Source organism: Xenopus laevis, chromosome 3L (genome assembly GCF_017654675.1).
Source record: "Xenopus laevis strain J_2021 chromosome 3L, Xenopus_laevis_v10.1, whole genome shotgun sequence".
Taxonomy (NCBI): Eukaryota; Metazoa; Chordata; class Amphibia; order Anura; family Pipidae; genus Xenopus; species Xenopus laevis.
In genome coordinates, this window is record NC_054375.1 from 133,376,178 (window position 1) to 133,396,215 (window position 20,038).

At 41.7% G+C, this 20,038-nt stretch overlaps 1 protein-coding gene across 1 annotated transcript; it reads right to left on the bottom strand.

Annotated features, from left to right (window-relative positions):
- Positions 1 to 39: 39 nt before the first annotated feature.
- On the bottom strand, positions 40 to 19,190 carry ggcx.L (gamma-glutamyl carboxylase L homeolog). The gene is given in 14 exon segments (NM_001092575.1): positions 40 to 634; positions 3,859 to 4,054; positions 5,026 to 5,173; positions 6,510 to 6,640; positions 6,828 to 6,997; positions 7,729 to 7,880; positions 9,656 to 9,787; positions 10,310 to 10,575; positions 11,813 to 11,976; positions 13,933 to 14,039; positions 14,132 to 14,210; positions 15,825 to 15,990; positions 16,804 to 16,962; positions 18,921 to 19,190. Coding segments are annotated over 14 exon segments (2,238 nt in total). The 5' UTR covers positions 19,120 to 19,190; the 3' UTR covers positions 40 to 465.
- Between the last annotated feature and the right edge of the window lie 848 nt (positions 19,191 to 20,038).

Sequence of the window (20,038 nt, forward strand, 5' to 3'; positions counted from 1 at the left end):
GACCAGCAGTATCTCTCCAACTTAATATTGACACAAAACTTTCTCAAATACATTTATTCACTCGGTACAAACATTAGTCATGAGTTACTTTGCAAAAGTTAGTTTATATTGTTCACGACTTAACCAGCTAACCCCTTGCACTTATAAGCACCTGTTGACTGCAAGATTTTTTTTTTTCTTCCACAAAATGCTCACACAATTGAGCTAATTCTTTTCAGTCTTAACAGGTGTATTTATGCACAGCTGGTAAAAAAGGGAAGTCGTAATAGATTGCACTGCTCAGCATAATTGCAAAAAAAATGCTAACACTGGAATGTGTTTGTTTGCTGGATACCTGTGTTGGGCTGTGCAGTAGAAAGATAGGCACTTGTCTTAATAGCATCTCTGTATCCCTTAATATAGCTGTCCAATACTTTGGTTCCTGTGTGATTATTATATATCATCCATTTCCTGACTTGGTGATGATCACAATTCTATGTGCTCTGGTTCGTGATGTAGGCTGTCCTGCTGCTTTTCACTTTTCATGAAAGGGTCTTCATACTTTACATTTGCAAATGAGACTTCCTCTGCCAGCTGTTCCAGTGATGGACGACCTAATGCCAAGTTCCTCATTGCAATTGCTGTCATTAGGAAGCTGGGGAGAGAGAAAAAAAATAATCAGGCATGTTATATTAAAGAGCGCCTGTCTCCCAGAGGTGCAGGCGAATAGAGGGGGAACGGGTTGTCTTCCCATGTGCCGAGACATGAGCTCCTGGTGCATTCAATAGTGCCGCATGCACATAATGAGAACCAGAATTCCTGCTTGCAGGGGGAGACTCCCTAACTGGAGAATTTTTTTTTAGGGATGAGAAGTGCCCTTTAATGTGACAGATTCACAATTTTAAAATCAATTCCATTATGAGGAGGAGCAGGTGCAAGTTGACATTTAAAAGTAGGATAGAATCACTGTTCCGCTTCTAAGTACAGACTGTTGGGAAATATGTGTCCCAAAGAAAAACATAGTCACTGAGAGGTGCCAAGATGTTTGGTATGCCCCAATAATCCTAGTCGCTCAAAATCCTACCACTGAATTCTCGATGAGGAGTCAAATACAGTAGTGCTCAGTTCCTAGGTTCAGTTTCAACCAGGGCACTAGCTGCCTGTGTCTTTCACTGGGGCAGGAACTGATGCAGAAAAGTCAGTTCTGTATAAATAAAGGGTAATACCCTCAAAGAGTTGTCTATCATGAGACCAAGCAAATAAACATCAACTGTTGAAAGATCGGTAGATCAGTCTAGATCTATAATAGAGCAGTAGCACAATTAATCATTTTTTCTAATACTCCGGGACAAACGTCTGTTCCCATCGTTGACTTCTGTTTTCAGTGCCCTACATAGCTGAAGTTCAAGGCGTTCCACACTAGACACAATTAAGCTTTGCAACAACCAAGGACACTCCCAAGATCCTGCAGCATTCATAGCACTTGGTGCCATTTCTGTGACAAACCGCTTTGCTGCGGAGGATAGCGTAGTTTGGATGTGCCAATAAGAAAACGTAATGATATGCTTCAACCACTGATCCTTACAGTGTGTAGTTTGAGCCAGGGATGTTTGAGGATGCCAGTATATTCAGCTGAACAGACTACCAGCAGCAGCTGAACATATCAGCCATGCCAAAATCCCTCCATGAAACTACCTGCCAGAAAAGACAGTGAAGCATATCAATAGGTTGCCATTGCCTGTTAATGGATCCATTTATGAGTTCCCCAAAAGTCCAATCTTTCTTATAATGTCAGTGCAAAGCCGATAGACTGTGAGCTGCAGCTAAACAGACCCACACTTGGCATAGTGCCAGTAAGGTATGATTTCTAGAGCACAATGACCCAAACACCAAAGAAACAAGGGTGAATAGCTGCAAAAATGTGCTCCCAGTATAGCTTAGAGCATGTCCTTAGAATATCTGAACATGGTCTCAACTCTGCTGTGATTGCTTTACTTACAGAAAGCAATATTACTTTTTGAACTTCATTAATCTGATGTTAGTTTTGTGTATATCTAAATTCAAAAAAAATCTTAGTTTTTACACATTCACGTGGAATCCAGAACTGTTCTATTACACAACATACACTCCAAAAAAAAATCTCCATATTCCCCTGGATAACGGAATTGTTGTTGGATTTTGTTACGTTTTTTGAGGTCAATGACGTCCTTAGGCAAGGCAGGCACTAAAGAAGAAAGTGTTCAGGCAAACAACCCCATGTTTACTAATCAGCTACAGTTTAGCACTTATAATTCAGAGTTCTGGCTTATCTCCCAATTCACAGAATGTTTTGCTGCTACAGTCACATGGGGAGGAAACGCCCTCGGAAAGAAGTTACACTTTCTATTTACTAGAACCTATTTGTTAAGCAACAGTAAAACCAGATGGGACCTGGCATTATATAGTCTAATAGTGATGTGTGGGCCGGCCCGATACTCATGGGTCAGGTTTGGGCCAACACATTGGGGGGGGGGGGTCAGGCCAAGCACTTCCTGTCGCTCTTCCTGGCCACAACCTAAGTGTGAGCCGCTTCCGTTGGCATTTATTATATCTATTTATAGTGATTACAGAGTGATATATATTGGCCTATAAAATTTGCCCATGATTTTTTAGAAACTCAAGATTTCCTAGTGTTTGAAAGGAAGGCAGAATTACTGTTTAAAATGTAATACAAAAAATACTGAGTTCAGTCACTTTATGGGTTGCACGTTCTAACTGCAAGGGTCAAATAGGTTTGTGAACATTCAGCTGGGCTCAAGAATTTATCCACCAACTAAAGAGGACTATGCACGTGTCAGTTTCACCACATACACAAACAGCCAAATTGTATTGATCTGTATGGATCTGCTCTTTCAACATCAGCCACTGCATCTCTTGCCTCAACAAATACTCCAGATAGTATTTCTTTCTCATTTAAGTTCCTGTGTGCACTCCCTACCAACAAGTCAGCCTCTTAAGGCCAGCAACTTTCTATTCACTGATCGGCACACACACAATTTTCTGCAGTGGGGAAAGTGCCCCTTCTTTTTATTTGTTTATACCACCAATATCAACGTTTCGGGGGGTACAACCTCTCTTAAGGCCCCCATACATGGGCCGATAAAAGCAGACAGACCGAGTCGGCAGCTTATTGGCCCGAGTGTAGCGGCGTCCCCAATCTATATCTGGCCAAAAGTCAGGCAGATGCTGCTCAGGCAGGTTAAAAAATCCCGTTGGATCGTGGCCGCATCTCTTCGTTGATGCGGTCCCGGGATCCGCCCGTGTTTGGCCTCCATTCTGATCCAATCGTTGGGCCACAATTGGATCAGCCCAATATCGCCCAATTCAGTGTGGGCATATTGGGGAGAGATCCGCTGTATATTGGGGATCTCCCTGTGTGTGGCCACCTTTACTCTACCACTTAACCAAATATGTCTGCCTCTAACTTATTCCCCACCAAATGAGCCTTTGCTCATGTTTAATGACCCTCAATGTTCGTCAGCAAATAACTTTTTCTGTAGCTGGTCAGTAATAGAGGGAATAGTGATACAGACATCTGTGCTACCAACGGGCGACTGCTAGTGATATGCGGACTGGCCCAAAGTCAGTGGGTCGGGCAGATTTGGGCCGACTTCTGCACAATGTTTGCAGGCAGGTTTGGGCTGAACTTCCATGATGTCAGAGCGGGGCAGTCACGGTCTATAAATAGGGAAGTGCACCAGGTTAGTCGGGTTTGGGTCGACCCACATCACTAACAACTGCACATGATAAATGAGAAGGCATAATCCACTTTTTACACAAAGGAGAATTAAAAGACTAACGTAAAATTCATACACACTCAACTGGCAACTCTGTACCCACCTTCGACGTAGCAAGTAGTATTTTTTACCGCAGAAACGATCAACCCTCTGCAATAAAGTTGCGTTTCGTCTCCTTTCTGACAGCTCCAGCCTCTTCTGCCTGCGCAGGTAGGCAAGAACAAGCGGGTCTGTGTTATGGACGTCCTCCACTGTACCCGAGATAATGGGCTGGAGTTCAGGAGGAAGCTGGAAAGTTTCTGGAAGGGTAAAGAGAAGCATTCAGCTATAAATCTAATGTAGTGCTGCCCAACTTCTTACATATAGTGGGCCAATTATTTCTCATTTAGCATGTTCACGGCCTAAATTCAATTAAAATGATGTGTGGTCTATGGAGCCTTTAAGCAACTGGATCCTTTGGAGGGCTACATCCAGCCTCCAGTTGTACAGCACTGATTTAAAACATTTTAAGGCCTACTGCCAGTTTCTGCTACTTATGTGTGTTATAACAACAGCAGCCCAGCATGCTAGGGGAGCATATCCCTTATTGTTGGTAGTACATTTCTCAATTAAAGTACCAGATAACTAGCAAATATTATTTATCTTGAATTAAAGGAAAACTATACCCCCAAAATGAATACTTGAGCAACAGATAGTTTATATCAAATTAAGTGGCACATTAAAGAATCTTATCAAACTGGAATATATATTTAAGTAAATATTGTCCTTTGACATCTCTTGAGCCACCATTTTGTGATGGTCTGTGTTGCGCCTCAGAGATCACCTGACCAGAAATACTGCAGCTCTAACTGTAACAGGAAGAAATGTGGAAGCAAAAGACACAACTCTGTCTTTTAATTGGCTCATGTGACCTAACAAGTATGGTTTGTTTGTGTGCACCGTGAATCGTACTTTATTAAAAATCGTATTTTTTAAAATGGCAATTTTCTATTTATGATTACCCAATGGCACATACTACTAAAAAAAAGTATATTATTATGAAAATGGTTTATTTACATGAAGCAGGTTTTTACATATGAGTTGTTTTATGCAATATCTTTTAATAGAGACCTACATTGTTTTCCTTTGATGTAACAAATCACATTGCATGTAAGAAATTTCTGTGAAATACTGAGTTCAATCTAATTTTTTAATGGAACACATTTTTTTTGCCTTCCAAATTTCACAACTGGTCTTCACAGAACCAAAGGCAACTACTGCGCACACTTACCACTTCCATTTTCAGCCCTCTCCTTCAGTTCTAGTAGCCGTGTAAAATTTTTCTCCAGGGTCACGGCCGTAGTATTTACATAGATGTACATGTAACAGGAAGGGCCTGGAGACACTGTGAATACTTTATGATATTCACCAGCTGGCAACTGAGGTAGAGACAAGGGTCATAGAAATTAACTAGAATTCAGAGATTCAGCGACAGCTAGTAAGACAAGATGGGGTGCCAATACATCTTTTGTTTTGAAAAAAAAAGAAAACAGGGTTGCAGATCTGTAAACTGCTCTTAATTGATACATTTAGTTGATACATTTCTTATTTTTGTCCCTGCTGAGCAGAATCTCTGGGTTTCTTTAAACGCAGCTGTTAGAATTGATACAATAGTTGCTAATACTCCAGAGATGCTGCTGAGAAATGTATCAACTAAATGTTGCAAAATTGTAACAGTTCAGAGTCTGCACCTGAATTACTGAGTTGCCAGACTCAAACACCAGACATGAACATTCAACTTCAATTTAGTAAAAACGGTTATAGATAAAAAAAATGAAAAGTAATTGAAAAAAAGTCTTTATTTCTGGTGAAAACAATTAACTGAAAAAAGTCTTTGGAAGGTGAACAGCCCCTTAAGGGTCAGGGCACACAGGCAGATTCGGGGAGATTATTTGCCCGGCAACAAATCTCCCCTTCTTCAGAGCATCTAATCTCCCCGAACTGCCTTCCCGCCGGCTAAAATAAAAATCGCTGGTGGGATGGCATGAGTTTCCTCGTGAGGCGACTTCGGAAGACGGAATCGATACAAGTGCCATCCCGCCGGCGATTTTCATTTTAGCCGGCAGAGGAGGCAGTTTGGGGCGATTAGTCGCCACGAAGAAGAGGAGCTTTGTCGCCGGGCGACAAATGTCTCCAAATCTGCCTGTGTGCCCTGACCCTTAAAAGAGATTAAAACCCAAACTTTTGCAACTTACAATGTATTATATTGAAAGTCAATAACAAGTGCATAAACAGTTAGGGTCGCCGACACTCTATGGCTTCAAATACGTCTGTGAGCTAAAAGTCTGCCTAGCTGTATAAAACTGCTAATATCTCTTGATGTTAAAATCAAGAATGTCACTGAATGATGTAACCTTATTCTTTTAATGGGACTATGGGGTCCTAGCCCAAACCATGGAAAACAAAAGCCTCCACACTTTACCGTTGGCATTACGCATTCAGACAGGTAATGGTCTCCTGGCATCTGCCTAACCCAGACTTTTCTGCCAGACGGTGAAATATTGAGGGCATTTTCACTGCTCATATAGGCCAATTTGGCAGAGTTTATCAGCTCAGGTATGGCTCATTCACCTTTAACTCACCATAAACTAGCTAAAACAGTTTAATGTTGTACATATTGGCAAAGTGGTAGGAGTTTGCTTGGGGCATGTGTACAGATAGCTGAATATAACTTGCCATCTTTATGAACAAATCGGTTGCCATGACCATAGATACCTGCATGTGGTCTCCCTCTCTTAAAGTGACGTTCCTCTCCTCCTTTACTATTTCCACATTAACCTCACCCTGAAGGATATGTAGGCTTGTATTACCCAGATCCTCACTTACGAAGTTCTCCAAAAATAAGCCTAACAAACAAAGAAAAAGAGTGAAATACAGAGAAAAGATATTCCAATCATTATATACTAAAATATACTAGCAGTGAACAAGGGGAAAAGTGAAAGAGAAAGAAGTAGGGAGCGATCTCAGAAGGGCACAAAGGGGTGTGGTGAAGCGAATATTCCTTATAGTCTGGTTACATAAGAATACACTCACCTGGGAAATCTGCAATGAACACTACATCCGTCTGATTATCCAGAGAATCCTCCACCTCCTGAAACTTTGCCCTCCAAGGTGAAAGATCAACCAGCAGCGGCTTCAGCCAGGGAGTCTTATGGAATGGAGACCACTCAGCTTTTACAATGTCCACAGTAGGATCAAACAGCCTGTGGGGGTCACCGTTATTTAACATTTGATTGCTATAAGCAATGGCACCTGGCCAACAAACTTTTAAAAGGGTTGTTTACCTTTGAGAACCTTTAGTATGATGTAGAGAGTGATATTCTGAAACAATTTGCAATTGGTTTTCATTTTTTATTATTTGTGGATTTTGAGTTATTTAGCTTTTTATTCAGCAGCTCTCTAGTGAGCAAGTTCAACAACCTGCTTACTATGGCCTGAATTCCCCTAGCAACCATGCATTGGTTTGAATAAGAAACTGGATTATGAATAGCAGAAGTCCTGAATAGAAAGAAGAGTAATAAAAAGTAGCAATAACAATACATTTGTAGCCTTACAGAGCATTTGTTTTTTTTAGATGGGGGTCAGTGACTGCCATTCGAAAATCTGAAAAAAGTCAGAAGAAGATGCAAATAATTCAAAAACTATAAAAATGTAGGGCAATTGAAAAGTTGAATTAGCCATTCTATAATATGATAAAAGTGAACTTAAAGGTGAACCACCCCTTTCACGTTTCATAAGAATGTTGTATAGTTTTGAGGTCTTACCCACAGTTCGCGAAATGAAGCTTCCAGCACCCTCAGTCGGGATAGTGATGTCTAATGTGTTAGCATGATATGTAAATATATTTTTATTCACACAAAGTGTTTCCACATAGGGATTCAGTGACTATTATTTTAAATCCCTCCTGCTCTGTCTGAAGTCACCAACTGCTCACCTCTGCTGGAAGCGGTCGTTGATAGACACCCACACATCGAAGTAGATCTCTGGTTGTGAGATGTTGTATGCGCCCAGCAGACCTTGCAGGCAGACCGCATACTGCTTCAGCATGTCCGCATGATCTTTCCAGCGCCTCGTCTGTGTGAATACCTATAGGAAAGAGTGCAATATCACTAGTAATAGAAACGCTGAGATTGTGTCTCTGACTATATAGGTTATCTTCACAAAGCTGAGGTGCCCATGAACATGTCGTAGAGGTACAGTGTCCGAATAGAGGTACATCTGCGTGACACACTGGTGACTGACATATTCATTGACAGCCATGGATTTATTGTGTCTGGATGTTTCTGATGCAGTTGTTTATACAGTTAGGTCCATAAAGCTTTGGACAGAGCCAACTTTTTTCTAATTTTGGTTCTGTACATTACCACAATGAATTTTAAATGAAACAGCTCAGATGCAGTTGAACTGCAGACTTTTGGCTTTAATTCAGTGGGTTGAACAAAAACACTGCACAAAAATGTGAGGAACTAAAGCATTTTTTAACACAATCACTTCATTTCAGGGGCTCAAAACTAAATGGACAATTGGCTCAAAGCCTATTTCATGGGCAGGTGTGGGCAATTCCTTTGTTATGTCATTATCAATGAAGCAGATAAAGCCCTGGAGTTGATTTGAGGGGGGGGCTTGTATGTAGGGTTGCCACCCGGCCCGTATTTTACCGGCCTAGCTGGTAAAATACCTGCCAAGGCCGGGAATACAAATTTACCGGCAATGTAACTACCGGTAAATTTGTAATACGATCAAAAGGAGCCATTGGCCTGCCCCCAATCCCCTGCAACTTACCTTTTCTTTTGCCTCTTCTAGCCCCCCAGCAGCCGGTAGATTTTTTTTATAAAAGGTGGCAACCCTACTTGTATGTGGAAGATTTTGCTGTGAACAGACAACATGTGGTCAATGGAGTTCTCCATGCAGGTGAAACAAGCCAGTATGGAGAAGGGGTGGAACAGCTGATGATCCAAAGCATAGCACAGTTGTGTATAAAACATTTGGGAGGCAGTGTGATGGCTTGGGCTGCATGGCTGCCAGTGGCACTGGGACACTAGTGTTTATCCATCATGTGACACAGGACAGAAGCACAAGAATGAATTCTGAGACACTGTCTGCTCAAATCCAGCTAAATGCAGTCACATTGATTGGGAGGCGTTTCATAATGACCCAAAACATACAGCCAAAGCAACCCAGGAGTTTATTAAAGCAAAGAAGTGGAATATTTTTGAATGGCCAAGTCAGTCACCTGATCTGATCCCAATTGAGCTGCATTTCACTTGTTGAAGACTAAACTTGGGACAGAAAGGCCCACAAACAAACAACAACTGAAAGCGGCTGCAGTAAAGGTCTGGCAGAGCATTAAATAGGAGGAAACCCAGAATCTGGTGATGTCCATGAGTTCAAGACTTCAGGCTGTCATTGCCAGCAAAGGGGTTTCAACCAAGTATTAGAAATGAACATTTTATTTTCAGTTTTTTAATTTGTCCAATTGCTTTTGAGCCCCTGAAATGAAGTGACTTTGTTAAAAAAAAAAGGCTTTAGTCCCTCACATTTTTATGCAATCTTTTTGTTCAACCCACTGAATTAAAGCTGAAAGTGTGCAGTTGTTTCATTTAAAGTTCATTGTGGTAATGTACAGAACCAAAATTACAAAAAAGTTGTCTCTGTCCAAAGATTTATGGGCCTAACTGTAGTCACAGAACCCTCTCTGTGTGCAGCTTACACGGAAAGGAAACACGATTGTCTTTTACATTCCTGATCATGGTTTTTGGGTGTCCATTTGAAATCATCATCAGGTACAACCTGTGTAGAAAGAAATTCCAAGCAAAGCACACACAGTAATCTAGGGGAAACATAGTGCGAACAACACTCACCCCAGGGTTAAGGTATCCAATTTCCCCAGTGATTCCATCTCTGTAGGTGATTTTAACATGCTGGTGTGACCGTGAGTGAACCATCATATCCCACGAATATCCGTATAGTCCATTTGTCCAATTATTGTAGCCCTGATGATAGAGAAAATAGAAAGAGAATGCAGTGATGTTTGTTGCAGGAGGTGATAAGGAAAATTCCTTGGTGGGTTCCATGTCGAGCATTGTGCACAAGGCGAGGCATTGTCACATTCTGAGACTATGGGGGGCATTTCATTTCTGCAGCCCAGTGAGCCACAAGGCCATTGTTCTGCTGCTGAACACCCAGTAATTGTTTTACACTGTGGTTTTATTACTCACTGATATATACGCTGCTCATGACAACTTTATTCTTTATATAAACTATTATATATATTTTAAAGTCTTATTATGTCTTCAATTGTAAAGTATTTCATGCTTCATTGGTAAACGACGAGGGATTGAGCTGTTTGAGCAAAATGATGATGTCATATACAGTAGTCTATGGAGCACATGGTGGGGGCCCTTGGAGGACCACATCTAACCTGCTAGCCTCCAGCTAGACAGACCTGTTCTACAGGGAGATTTTTCTGTTGTTAATGCCCAGTGTCATATCTTGCTTGAATAGCAATTTCTCACCTGAGTGATAAAATGGGAGTAAGGCAAGAAGAGCTGCTCTATAATGTAAAGCACAGTAAAGGCTGCTCCAAGCTTGTGCCACAATCCAGGCTGGGAAGCGGTCTTTCCCTTCCGTCCAGTGTACACACATTCCATACTCTCCTGCGGGGGCTGTGTCTGTGGCAGGACATACTGCAGGCAGCGGGGAAGTTTAGCAATCAGCCTTCTGGGCCAATCAGGGTAGCAGAAAAGAGGGCTGGTTGCCAGCATGGTGTATGAGAACATGCCTGAGTGAAGCAAAACAAAAATGACCACAAGATTAGTAAATACAATTTAAGGGTCAGGACACACACTCAGATTCGGGGAGATTAGTCACCCGGCGACAACTCCCCTTTTCTTCAGGGCGACTAATCTCCCCGAACTGCCTCCCGCCGGCTAGAAGTTTCAGGTGACTTTGGAAAACTAAGCGCTCCAAGTGCCATCCCGTCTGCGATTTACATTCTAGCTGGCGGGTGGCAGTTCGGGGAGACTAGTCGCCCCGAAGAAGAGATTTGTCGCCGGGCGACTAATCTCCCCGAATGAGTGTGTGCCCTGACCCTAAAGGGACAGTGAGTTCAATAATAAGGGCTTGGGCTGAAAATTATTTTTGCAGTTTGTTTTGATTAAAGGAGATATAGGATATGTAAAACAAAAACCCTAATTTTGAAGGCAATAATGAGTAATAAATGGTGCTGTTAATTTTGGGCTAAAAATTTATATCTTCAAAAATGCCCCCTTTATTGGAGTTCCCTATACATCTGAAACGGTCCCTTTTTCAAATGAGGGTTGGGTGCATCCAAATGGTCCCTGCAAGCACAGTAGGAGAGGAACAGCCAATCAAAGCACTGCAGACACACAAGCAAAGAAAGACTTCAGTTCTCTATCAGGTCAGCTTAACTGCTGATTGGTTCCTATCATACAGTGCAGTGCCAGCGGCTCGCCCCCTGCACAGCCACAGAATTCAGTGGGCAGGAAGTGGAACAGATGGGCAGGGCTAGTTTGGTTTTGGGGAAAATTTTCAATACATCAGCCCCAAACACATATTTTTTAAGCACGTGTCTTCTATAGTTAGAGAAGTTTAAGCACTGGCAGATTTTTGTTTTAATATAAGAAAAAGAGCTGATGCATATGTTGGCACTTTATAAAGGATAAAAATAATAATAAGAAATAGTGCAAAAACTAAACTGAAAACAATTTCATTTTCCAACTTCCTGGTTCTTCAGAATAGAGGTAAAAAAGGGAGTTAATCCAATCCAGGGAGTTATTTAGAGGGGTGATATTTAACAAGTGATGTGTGATGGGAAGAATAAATTAAGATGTAAAAAAAAATGCAACGTTGGAATCAAGGGACATAGAAAAGACTGGGCAGAAACAAGGACATGGTTGTAATCGGAACTGTCGAGGAGCCAGGAGATTGAAGATGAATGGAGCCTTCTGTGCTTAGGTGAGCCTCATCATTACGTGCTTTGTGCATTAGTCACTCACCTATGCTGAAGAGCTGGGAATTCATGCAGTGAAAATAACTGACAAAAAACAAAGCCACAGGACGAGTCACATCAAAGAACAGCAAGTAGCCAGCGGTCAAGTCCAATATAAGGCCTGCCCAGTGCACAACCACAAGATTGGTCATCTCCTCTGATAGAAAGAGCCTGGTGGGGAAACAGTTCATATTTCATCTTTCACTCATAGCTCCTAAGGCTGAGGGCACACATGGTGTACGGTCTGCTTCTCTCCACCTTTGTTTGCTACGTAGGCAGAGAGAATTGGATCCGCTCCAGTGTGTAGTTCGACTGCCTGAGTACAGAGATTGGCTTGAAAATCATAAAATCATGCACTTTCGGTACAATATATGCTTCGTGGTACAAAATGCCGGCAGAGAGAAGTGGACTGTTTAACCTTTGTGCCCTCAGCCTGAGCACAAACACCCAGATGGAAACATTCTGGATAAACAAGAAACAACTTACTATTCAGGCCTCTCCTATTTAATTCCAGTCTCTTATTCAAATCAATGCATGGTTGCTAGGGTAAGTTGGATCGCTGAAATTGCAAACTGGAGAGCTGCTGAATATAAAGCGAAAACCACAAATAAAAAATGAAAACCAATTGCAAATTGTCTCCGAATATCACTTTCTACATCCTACTAAAAGTAATTTTAAAGGTGAAAAACTCCTTTAAGAAGGCTCTCTAAGTATGTCTTAAATTGAAGAGCTCTTCAGATCCTTTAAGCCCCTTCTCACTGTGATGGTTTGTTTGCCTTCTGGAATTCAATGCAGTAGATAAAATGTTTTCAAAACAAACAGATGACCACCAGTGCGTTAGCTAGCACTGCCATCTAGTGTTGGAAGTTGTGAAAATGCAACTGTAATTCGGAGGTTACCTCAAATGACTCTAGTTGCGACCCTGATCATGGGCTTTAGTAGTACAGCAAAATTTACCATAGCATTATACGGATTCATTACAAATCAAAAGTGAAAATAGCCTTCACTTGGAGTCCTAAAAGTATGTATATTTCTATATATATATATATATATATATATATATATATATATATATATATATATATATATATATATATATATATATATATATATATATATATATAGTGCTACTTGCGCTGTACAGTGTTCCTCACAGTTGGCCACAGCCCAGTGCTGCAGATTGGCCAAAGTGAGCAAGAGGCAGAGTTGAACTAGTTAGGGTATCACCTATAACAAGAACCTTGGCCAAGGCAAAAGTGATCATGGCTCTAGCCCACCTAGATGCCAATAACCTGCTAATCTTGTTCCTGTCTAGGACAAGCAATATCTGATAGGACCACACATTTGAGCATTGTGGAGATTATATCATGGGCTCAGTGGAAACCGTTTAAAGGGGTTGTTCAACTTTGAGGTAACTTTTAGTAAATTTTGAGGTAACTTTTAGTATGATGTAGATTGATATTTGGTTTTAATTTTTTATTATTTGTGGATTTTGAATAATTTAGCTTTTTATTCAGCAGCTCTCCAGTTAGCAAGTTCAACAATCTGCTTACTATGGCCTAAATTACGCTAGTGACCAATAACTATACATGTGTAGTCTTACAGAGCATTTGTATTTAGATGGGGTCAGTGAAACCCATATGAAAGCTGGAAAGAGTCAGAAGAAGAAGGCATATAATTTGAAAACTATAAAACAAAATAAAAAATAAAGACCAATTGAAAAGTTGCTTAGAATTAGCTATTCTAAATGTTAAGTTAAAGGTCCAGTAACATCAAAAAAAAATTCAGGGGGGGGAAGAGGGAGGGGGGCCTACACAGAGGAGGGGGGGAGGGATTTTTGCACATAGCTTGACTTCTCCTTTAATGGTGAACCACCTATTTAATTCTTGAGCACTATATATACCTATTCCTATTAAAAGTGCAGACCAAAGAATATAGAACATGCAGCAGCTAAACAAAGGATTACTGTTTCCAATGGTAAATAAGCAGTCATACCATGAACATAAATTCCCAGGTCAGTGGGATATTGCTTTGAGACAAACGCATGAGCTTTTATTCATGACCAGCAACTATAACCACATACTTTATTTCTTAAAAATATTCCTTAAACCATTCATCGGCACTTACTTGAAAGGATCAAACAACCAATGACGAGAGAGAGTTCCCATTGAATAACCTTCCACCCAGTCAGCGTCCAGTTTCTTTATACCCGCAATAAAATAAACAATGAAGATCTGGAAGGGGGTTGGAAGAATCAGGTTTAATACGGGTCATCTTAAATTGTAAGAGGCCACTAACAATCATGCATGTAGGGGGGTGGGGTTACCTGAACCCGAAGAGTAGTGTAATTCCAAAGTGGAACATGTGCATTGCGCTTGCGGGGGTTCAGTAAGCCATCAATAGACCTGGTGAAGAGAGGAGGAGAAGATGTTAAAGAACAATGACCAAAGGTCCATGTGCTTGCATAAGCAAAGATAAAACCCTAGGAAAGATGGTGCCCTTTACCATGTTTATATGTTTTAGTATGTCATTGTTTTAATACTTAAAGGGATTCTTCCATGAATTTTATGGTATAGTTTTCATTCCTAAATTACACTGTATACATTGCACATAATTCATTCTACCATTAAAGGTAATTTTTGAACCAATAAATGTATTATTTTAGTTGTAATGCTGATGTGTAGGCAGACAACTTGCCAACTTAGTTTATTGCGCCGGGTCATGTGTTTTCAGAAAGAGCCACCACTTCACATGTCTAGCACTTTTGTCACATTTCAAAATTAAATACTGTATTAAATAATCTGTTTTCTCTTTTGAAAAACAGATTTCAGCGCAGGGATTCTGCTAGAGGAGCGCTATTAACTGATGCATTTTGGTGCTAAAAAGATGTCATTAATTTCTACTACAAGTTAGGAGTGATGCCTCCTAGAAACAGATTACTTACAGTTCTATAAACCAATTTGAAAAAGTTCACCTGCTATGTTACTAGTTTTATATGGGATGAGAACAAACTATGACTCAGAAGCAGAAAAAAGAATTATTACTAATGTATTGTGGGCCAGTGTGTTGCGTATTCTTGTCATTTTGATGCCTTTACTTAAACTTCTGTGTCAGAGGGGCTGTTGTAAGATGCCACAGAAAGTCACTATTTAGCAGGCTGGTGGGGATCTGTTTGGGCCTCTGTGTAATTGGAATGCCAGGGCCTATTTTGACTCCTAGTCCAGACCTGGTGTCACTTGAATCAGAATGAAAGAGATGAGTTGCAGGACACGACAGTTTAGAAATATGAGGAACAGATACCAGAATCTAGGAAAAGGAGGCCACTTTCTGGGAACCAAGGCCCAATGAAAGGAAAGGGGGTTCCAGAGGAAAAGTTTTGAGGAAAAAAGGAAAAGAAAGCAAGGGTCAGGGGAAAAAAAGAGAACGGAGAAGAGAGAAACAGATTCTGTTATATGGCCATAGGAAAGGGGCAGGTTCAGGACCCAAGGGGTCAGGAAGAAAGGGGCAGTTTCCAGATGCAGGGCTCAAGTAAATGTATTCAATGACATTTAATAGGAAACAGTTTGTCATCTCAAGAGGTTCTGAAAGACAAAGGGGAAGCAGGTTCCAACGCAAGGTTCAAGGAAAAGAGGAGAGCAAAAAGTTCTATTTCAAATGGCCACAGAAATGGGGCAGTTTTAGGATTGAAGGGGTCGAGAATAAATGAGAAGTCTCCAGAACCTGGATTCAAATAAATTCATGGATTCAAGGGACCAAAGTAAAACAGCTTATATGTCTGGAAAAAAGTGATTTGCAATGAAGAGAGGAAAAGTTGGGCTCAACAGAGAGAAAAGATACAGGGCCCAGAGATGCTTAAGGAGTGAGCTATGAACCCCTAAAATCAAAGGAACTATATAGCAAACAGTCCCAGAGAACCAGAAAAACAAATGGTATCAACAGGACAAAAAATATATATAAATACATCAAATGATTTATGTGTTTTTTGGCATGAGCTCCACGCCTCAGGTGCCAAAACTTACCAGTAGCGGTTGGCATTTAGCAGGCACAGCTGGAAACCTATGAGACCATAGAGGTAAGAGTGGTTGTTCCACGAGGTCTTGTCCAGAAAGAAAACATACCAGTATGGTAGGAGAAAGAAGAGACAGCTGAGGCGATAAAAACAACCAAGCATGATTCCAAGTGCACCTGTGAGACAACATAAGTTGAATATGGCTTAATGAAAGATGTGGCCTGATATTATGTAACAAAGAATAGCACAATGTGAAAACGTTATTTTCATAAAGTCAATTTTTGACTCACATCCTTGTCAGGAGAGTGAATAGAAAGAAGGACAAATAATACTGTTGTCATGATTTTTATGATGTTGTTTTTTTATTTCTAAATTACACGCAAATAATTCACTCTACCATAAAAAAAATTCATTCCTGAACCAAGTGTATTTTTTTTAGTTATAATATTGGTGTGTAGGCGCCATCTCAGGTCATTTTGTCTGGTCATGTGCTTTCAGAAAGAGCCAGCACTTTAGGATGGAAGTGCTTTCTGACAGGCTGTTGTTTCTCCTACTCAATGTAACTGAATGTGTTGCAGTAGGACCTGGATTTTACTATTGAGTGCTGTTCTTAGATCTACCAGGCAACTGTTATCATGTGTTAGGGAGCGGCTATCTGGTTACCTTCCCATTGTTCTGTTGTTAGGTGGCTGGGGGGAGGGAGGCGATATCACTCCAACTTGCAGTAAAGAGTGACTGAAGTTTATCAGAGCACAAGTCACATGATGGGGGCAGCTGGGAAACTGACAATATGTCTTAGCCCCATGTCAGATTTCAAAATTAAATATATAAAAAAATCTGTTTGCTCTTTTGAGAAATGGATTTCAGTGCAGAATTCTGCTGGAGCAGCACTATTAACTGATACATTTGGGAAAAAAATGGTTTCCCGTGACAGTATCCCTTTAAATAATCTAGTAATACAAGAGCTAAAGTTTTCCAAGAATACTCACCCAGCAGCATGATCACATAGACCAAATACATGAAGTCCAGGGGCAGGGGGCGCAGGGAGTTAAAGAGAGGGAACCTGCACACGTCCAGTCCATCCAGATACTTATAGTCCAGGTAACTCATGCCTCTCTCCTGGGGAATGTCCAGAACCATCAGCAGACCTGAAGGGGAAAAAACAGAGCACCTCATTTAGAATATGGTTAGCGAATACTAATTGAAAGCATCTTCTTCTTAAATGAGTTGTTCACGTTCAAATTAACTTTTAATATGACATAAAGAGTGATATTCTAAGACAATTTGCTTCAATTTTTTTTATTATTTTTGACTTATTTCACTTTTTATTCAGCAGCTCTCCAGTTTGCAATGCATTTTGATGGGGTTAGTGATCCCCTCTGAAAGCTGGAAACAGTCAGAAGGCGGCAAATAATGAAAAAACTATAAAAAAATAAAAAATGAAGGACAATTAAAAAGTTGCTTAGAATTCTCATACTTAAAATTAGCTTAATCAATTTAATTTGGTTTTCCGAAGTTGCCTTGCGAGCAGTACATAGGTTTTACCATTGGTGATTTCAATCAATGCAGGTAGAGAAGCATTTTAATGGGAGATTTGCTGCCCGCAGTAGTGCAAATTTATCACGGATGACAAATCTCCCCGTCGCCCATGGCTCTTAAAGGACAAGGAAAGTTAAACTAAAAAAGTAGATAGAAATGTTGTACATTATGTTTTGGGTTTCTGTACCAGCCCAAGGCAACCACAGCCCTTTAGCAGTAAAGATCTTTGTCTCCAAAGATGCCCCAGTAGCTCCCCATCTTCTTGTGAAATGTCACAATATAAGGCTGATTATTAATTAATACAGATAGTTACTACATGGCAGCTGCCCTATAAAACTGACATATCTCCCTGATGGGGCTTTCCTCAGTCTACATTCCTCTGTCTCCGGATATCTAAAATCTCTCAGTGGGTCTGGCTGATCAATGATGCCCTCTCTCTGCAGCCAAGATAACCCCTCCAGCTACTGTTCTTTTTTGTTGTAAATGTAAATCCCCCCACACTGTGTCAACAAATCAAAGGTTAGGTTACAATTACACAAGAACCACTCTGTCTCCTTCAGTGCTGGGCCTGGATCCCCCCCCCAACCAACGAGGGGGAGAGAGGGGGGGGGAGATGGACTCAAAACTCACACGTGGCTAAAATATGCAGCAGACACATCTGCACACTGGGGCAAGCTTACCGACAGGGTTGCCAGGTTTTTCCAGCCAAATTGGGCTACTAGTTTAAAGCCCAGGCGGGTTTTGAAAGTACAAACTAGCCAAGCTATGGATTTGGGCTACTTTTTGGGCCTTCGGCTAGTTTGTAATTTGGAAACCAGCCAAAGTTTTTTGTTGCCCTACTGTGCCAAGCCTGTGTCTCCCAATGCATGTTGGGTAATGCAGTTTTTGTTTAACAATTTGCCAACTGCCAAGTTTAATGTAAGTTTAATGCAAGACTACAACACCCAGCATGCAATGGGGCTGACTTGTGTAGAAGTTGGGAGTTAGCGGATTTTGGGCTCTATACCCCAGTCTCCCGTCACTCTTAAGCATTCTCGCGTTTTCTGGTGACTTTTCTCAATTTCAGACAATTTTGGGGCAAAAATCTGCTGGCCACCAAAATGTCTAGAGGTTGACCTGTTTTACCTATACCTCCTGGGCCCCCCTCTGTAGTTACGCCTCTGGTGATGGGCGAATCTGTCCCATTTTACTACATGGGAAAATGTGCAAATCAGTGAAAAAGGCTTATTTTCACATATATTTATTGTTTTAGATTTTTCCACTGCGCATATTGTGCTATTTTTTGGGCTACTTTTGAAGTGCCTCTTGGCTAGTTTTGGTCTGATTTTGAAAATTACACCTGGCAACCGGAGTACCACAAGAGCTTACAATCTCTAGGCAGAGTCTGGGCCAGATTCCCCTGAGCGCACACTCCCTGTTATTTGTCAGAAGGATCAATGTCTGTATATTTAGGCAGAGGTGGGGGGGAGCAGAGACAGTACAGGGGCTCATGTAAATACGTGGGCATCACCAATAAGAAGTGAGTGACAGGCAGGAATGCATCAGTACAGACAGAGGCCACACTCACCGAACAGAAAGCGGAATATTCCCAGTCCGGCCGGGTCAGTGGGTCGGTTCATGAGACAAACAAAGCGGTGCCAACTGGACAAGTCGGACCAGTCAAATCCCAAAACTCTGCACATGAGACTGACATTGTCCTTGCGAGGCTGTGCCGGCTCCCGCCCTGCAGTCTTGCCCGTGGCATTCTTACGCCTCCTCACATTCATCTCGCTCGACATTCCCGTTCGCGATTAGCCGAAGCCCCTGATCGCCAGTCACTCATCCACCTACTGGGCTCCTGGCAGCCAGCTGTTTCACAACTCGCAGGGATCATCTCGCGAGACTGTGACGTCACCTCTACACCCAGCGCAGGGATGGCGCGGGCGGTAACCTGGTGTTTCACAGGAGCTGTTTGTTGTGATTATTATTATTGCTTATTACAGCTACTACTGGTGCCAAGGAACAAAAAGAATAAACACGCTTTTCTTAACCAACAGTAGAATCATTTTTTTTCGGCTCTGACAGAAACATAAACTTCCTGGTTGGCAGCTGATCAGAGAAAGGATTTTTGTAGGAGGGCCAGGTGGTTGCCTGTGTGGTATTTCACAATGTAGGGGACCAGGTCTGGACAGAGAATAAAAATAGGCCCTGGCATTTCAGATACACAGAGGCCCAAACATCATCTATGAAAATAGTGACTTTCTATCAGGAACTCCATCAGAAATCGCAGGGCCCCATACAACAAAATTTCCTGGGCTGCGCCCACCGCAAGCCCCGCCCACAGGTCCGTCCCCCACAACAGTAAAAAAACAAAAAAAATATTGGTGGCTCAGGGCCCCCCATAAAAAAACCATTTGTGGCCAGCCCCCCCCCCCATTAAAAAATATTGGTGGCTAGGACCCCACATGAGAAAAAAAATTGGTGGCCTAAATTGGTGGCCAGGGCCCTTTAAACGTCCATGCCTTCCCGAAGTCAGCAGCTCTCAGAAAGATGGGGGGCCCGACTAATCAAGTAAGTGTGGAGTGGCAGGGCCCCCCTTACCCGCGGGGCCCCCTACAACTCTCCCCCCTGTCCCCCCCCTGATGGCGGTCCTGCTTTCTATGGCACCTTACAGCAGCCCCTCTAGCATTTGCCAGAATCCACAGA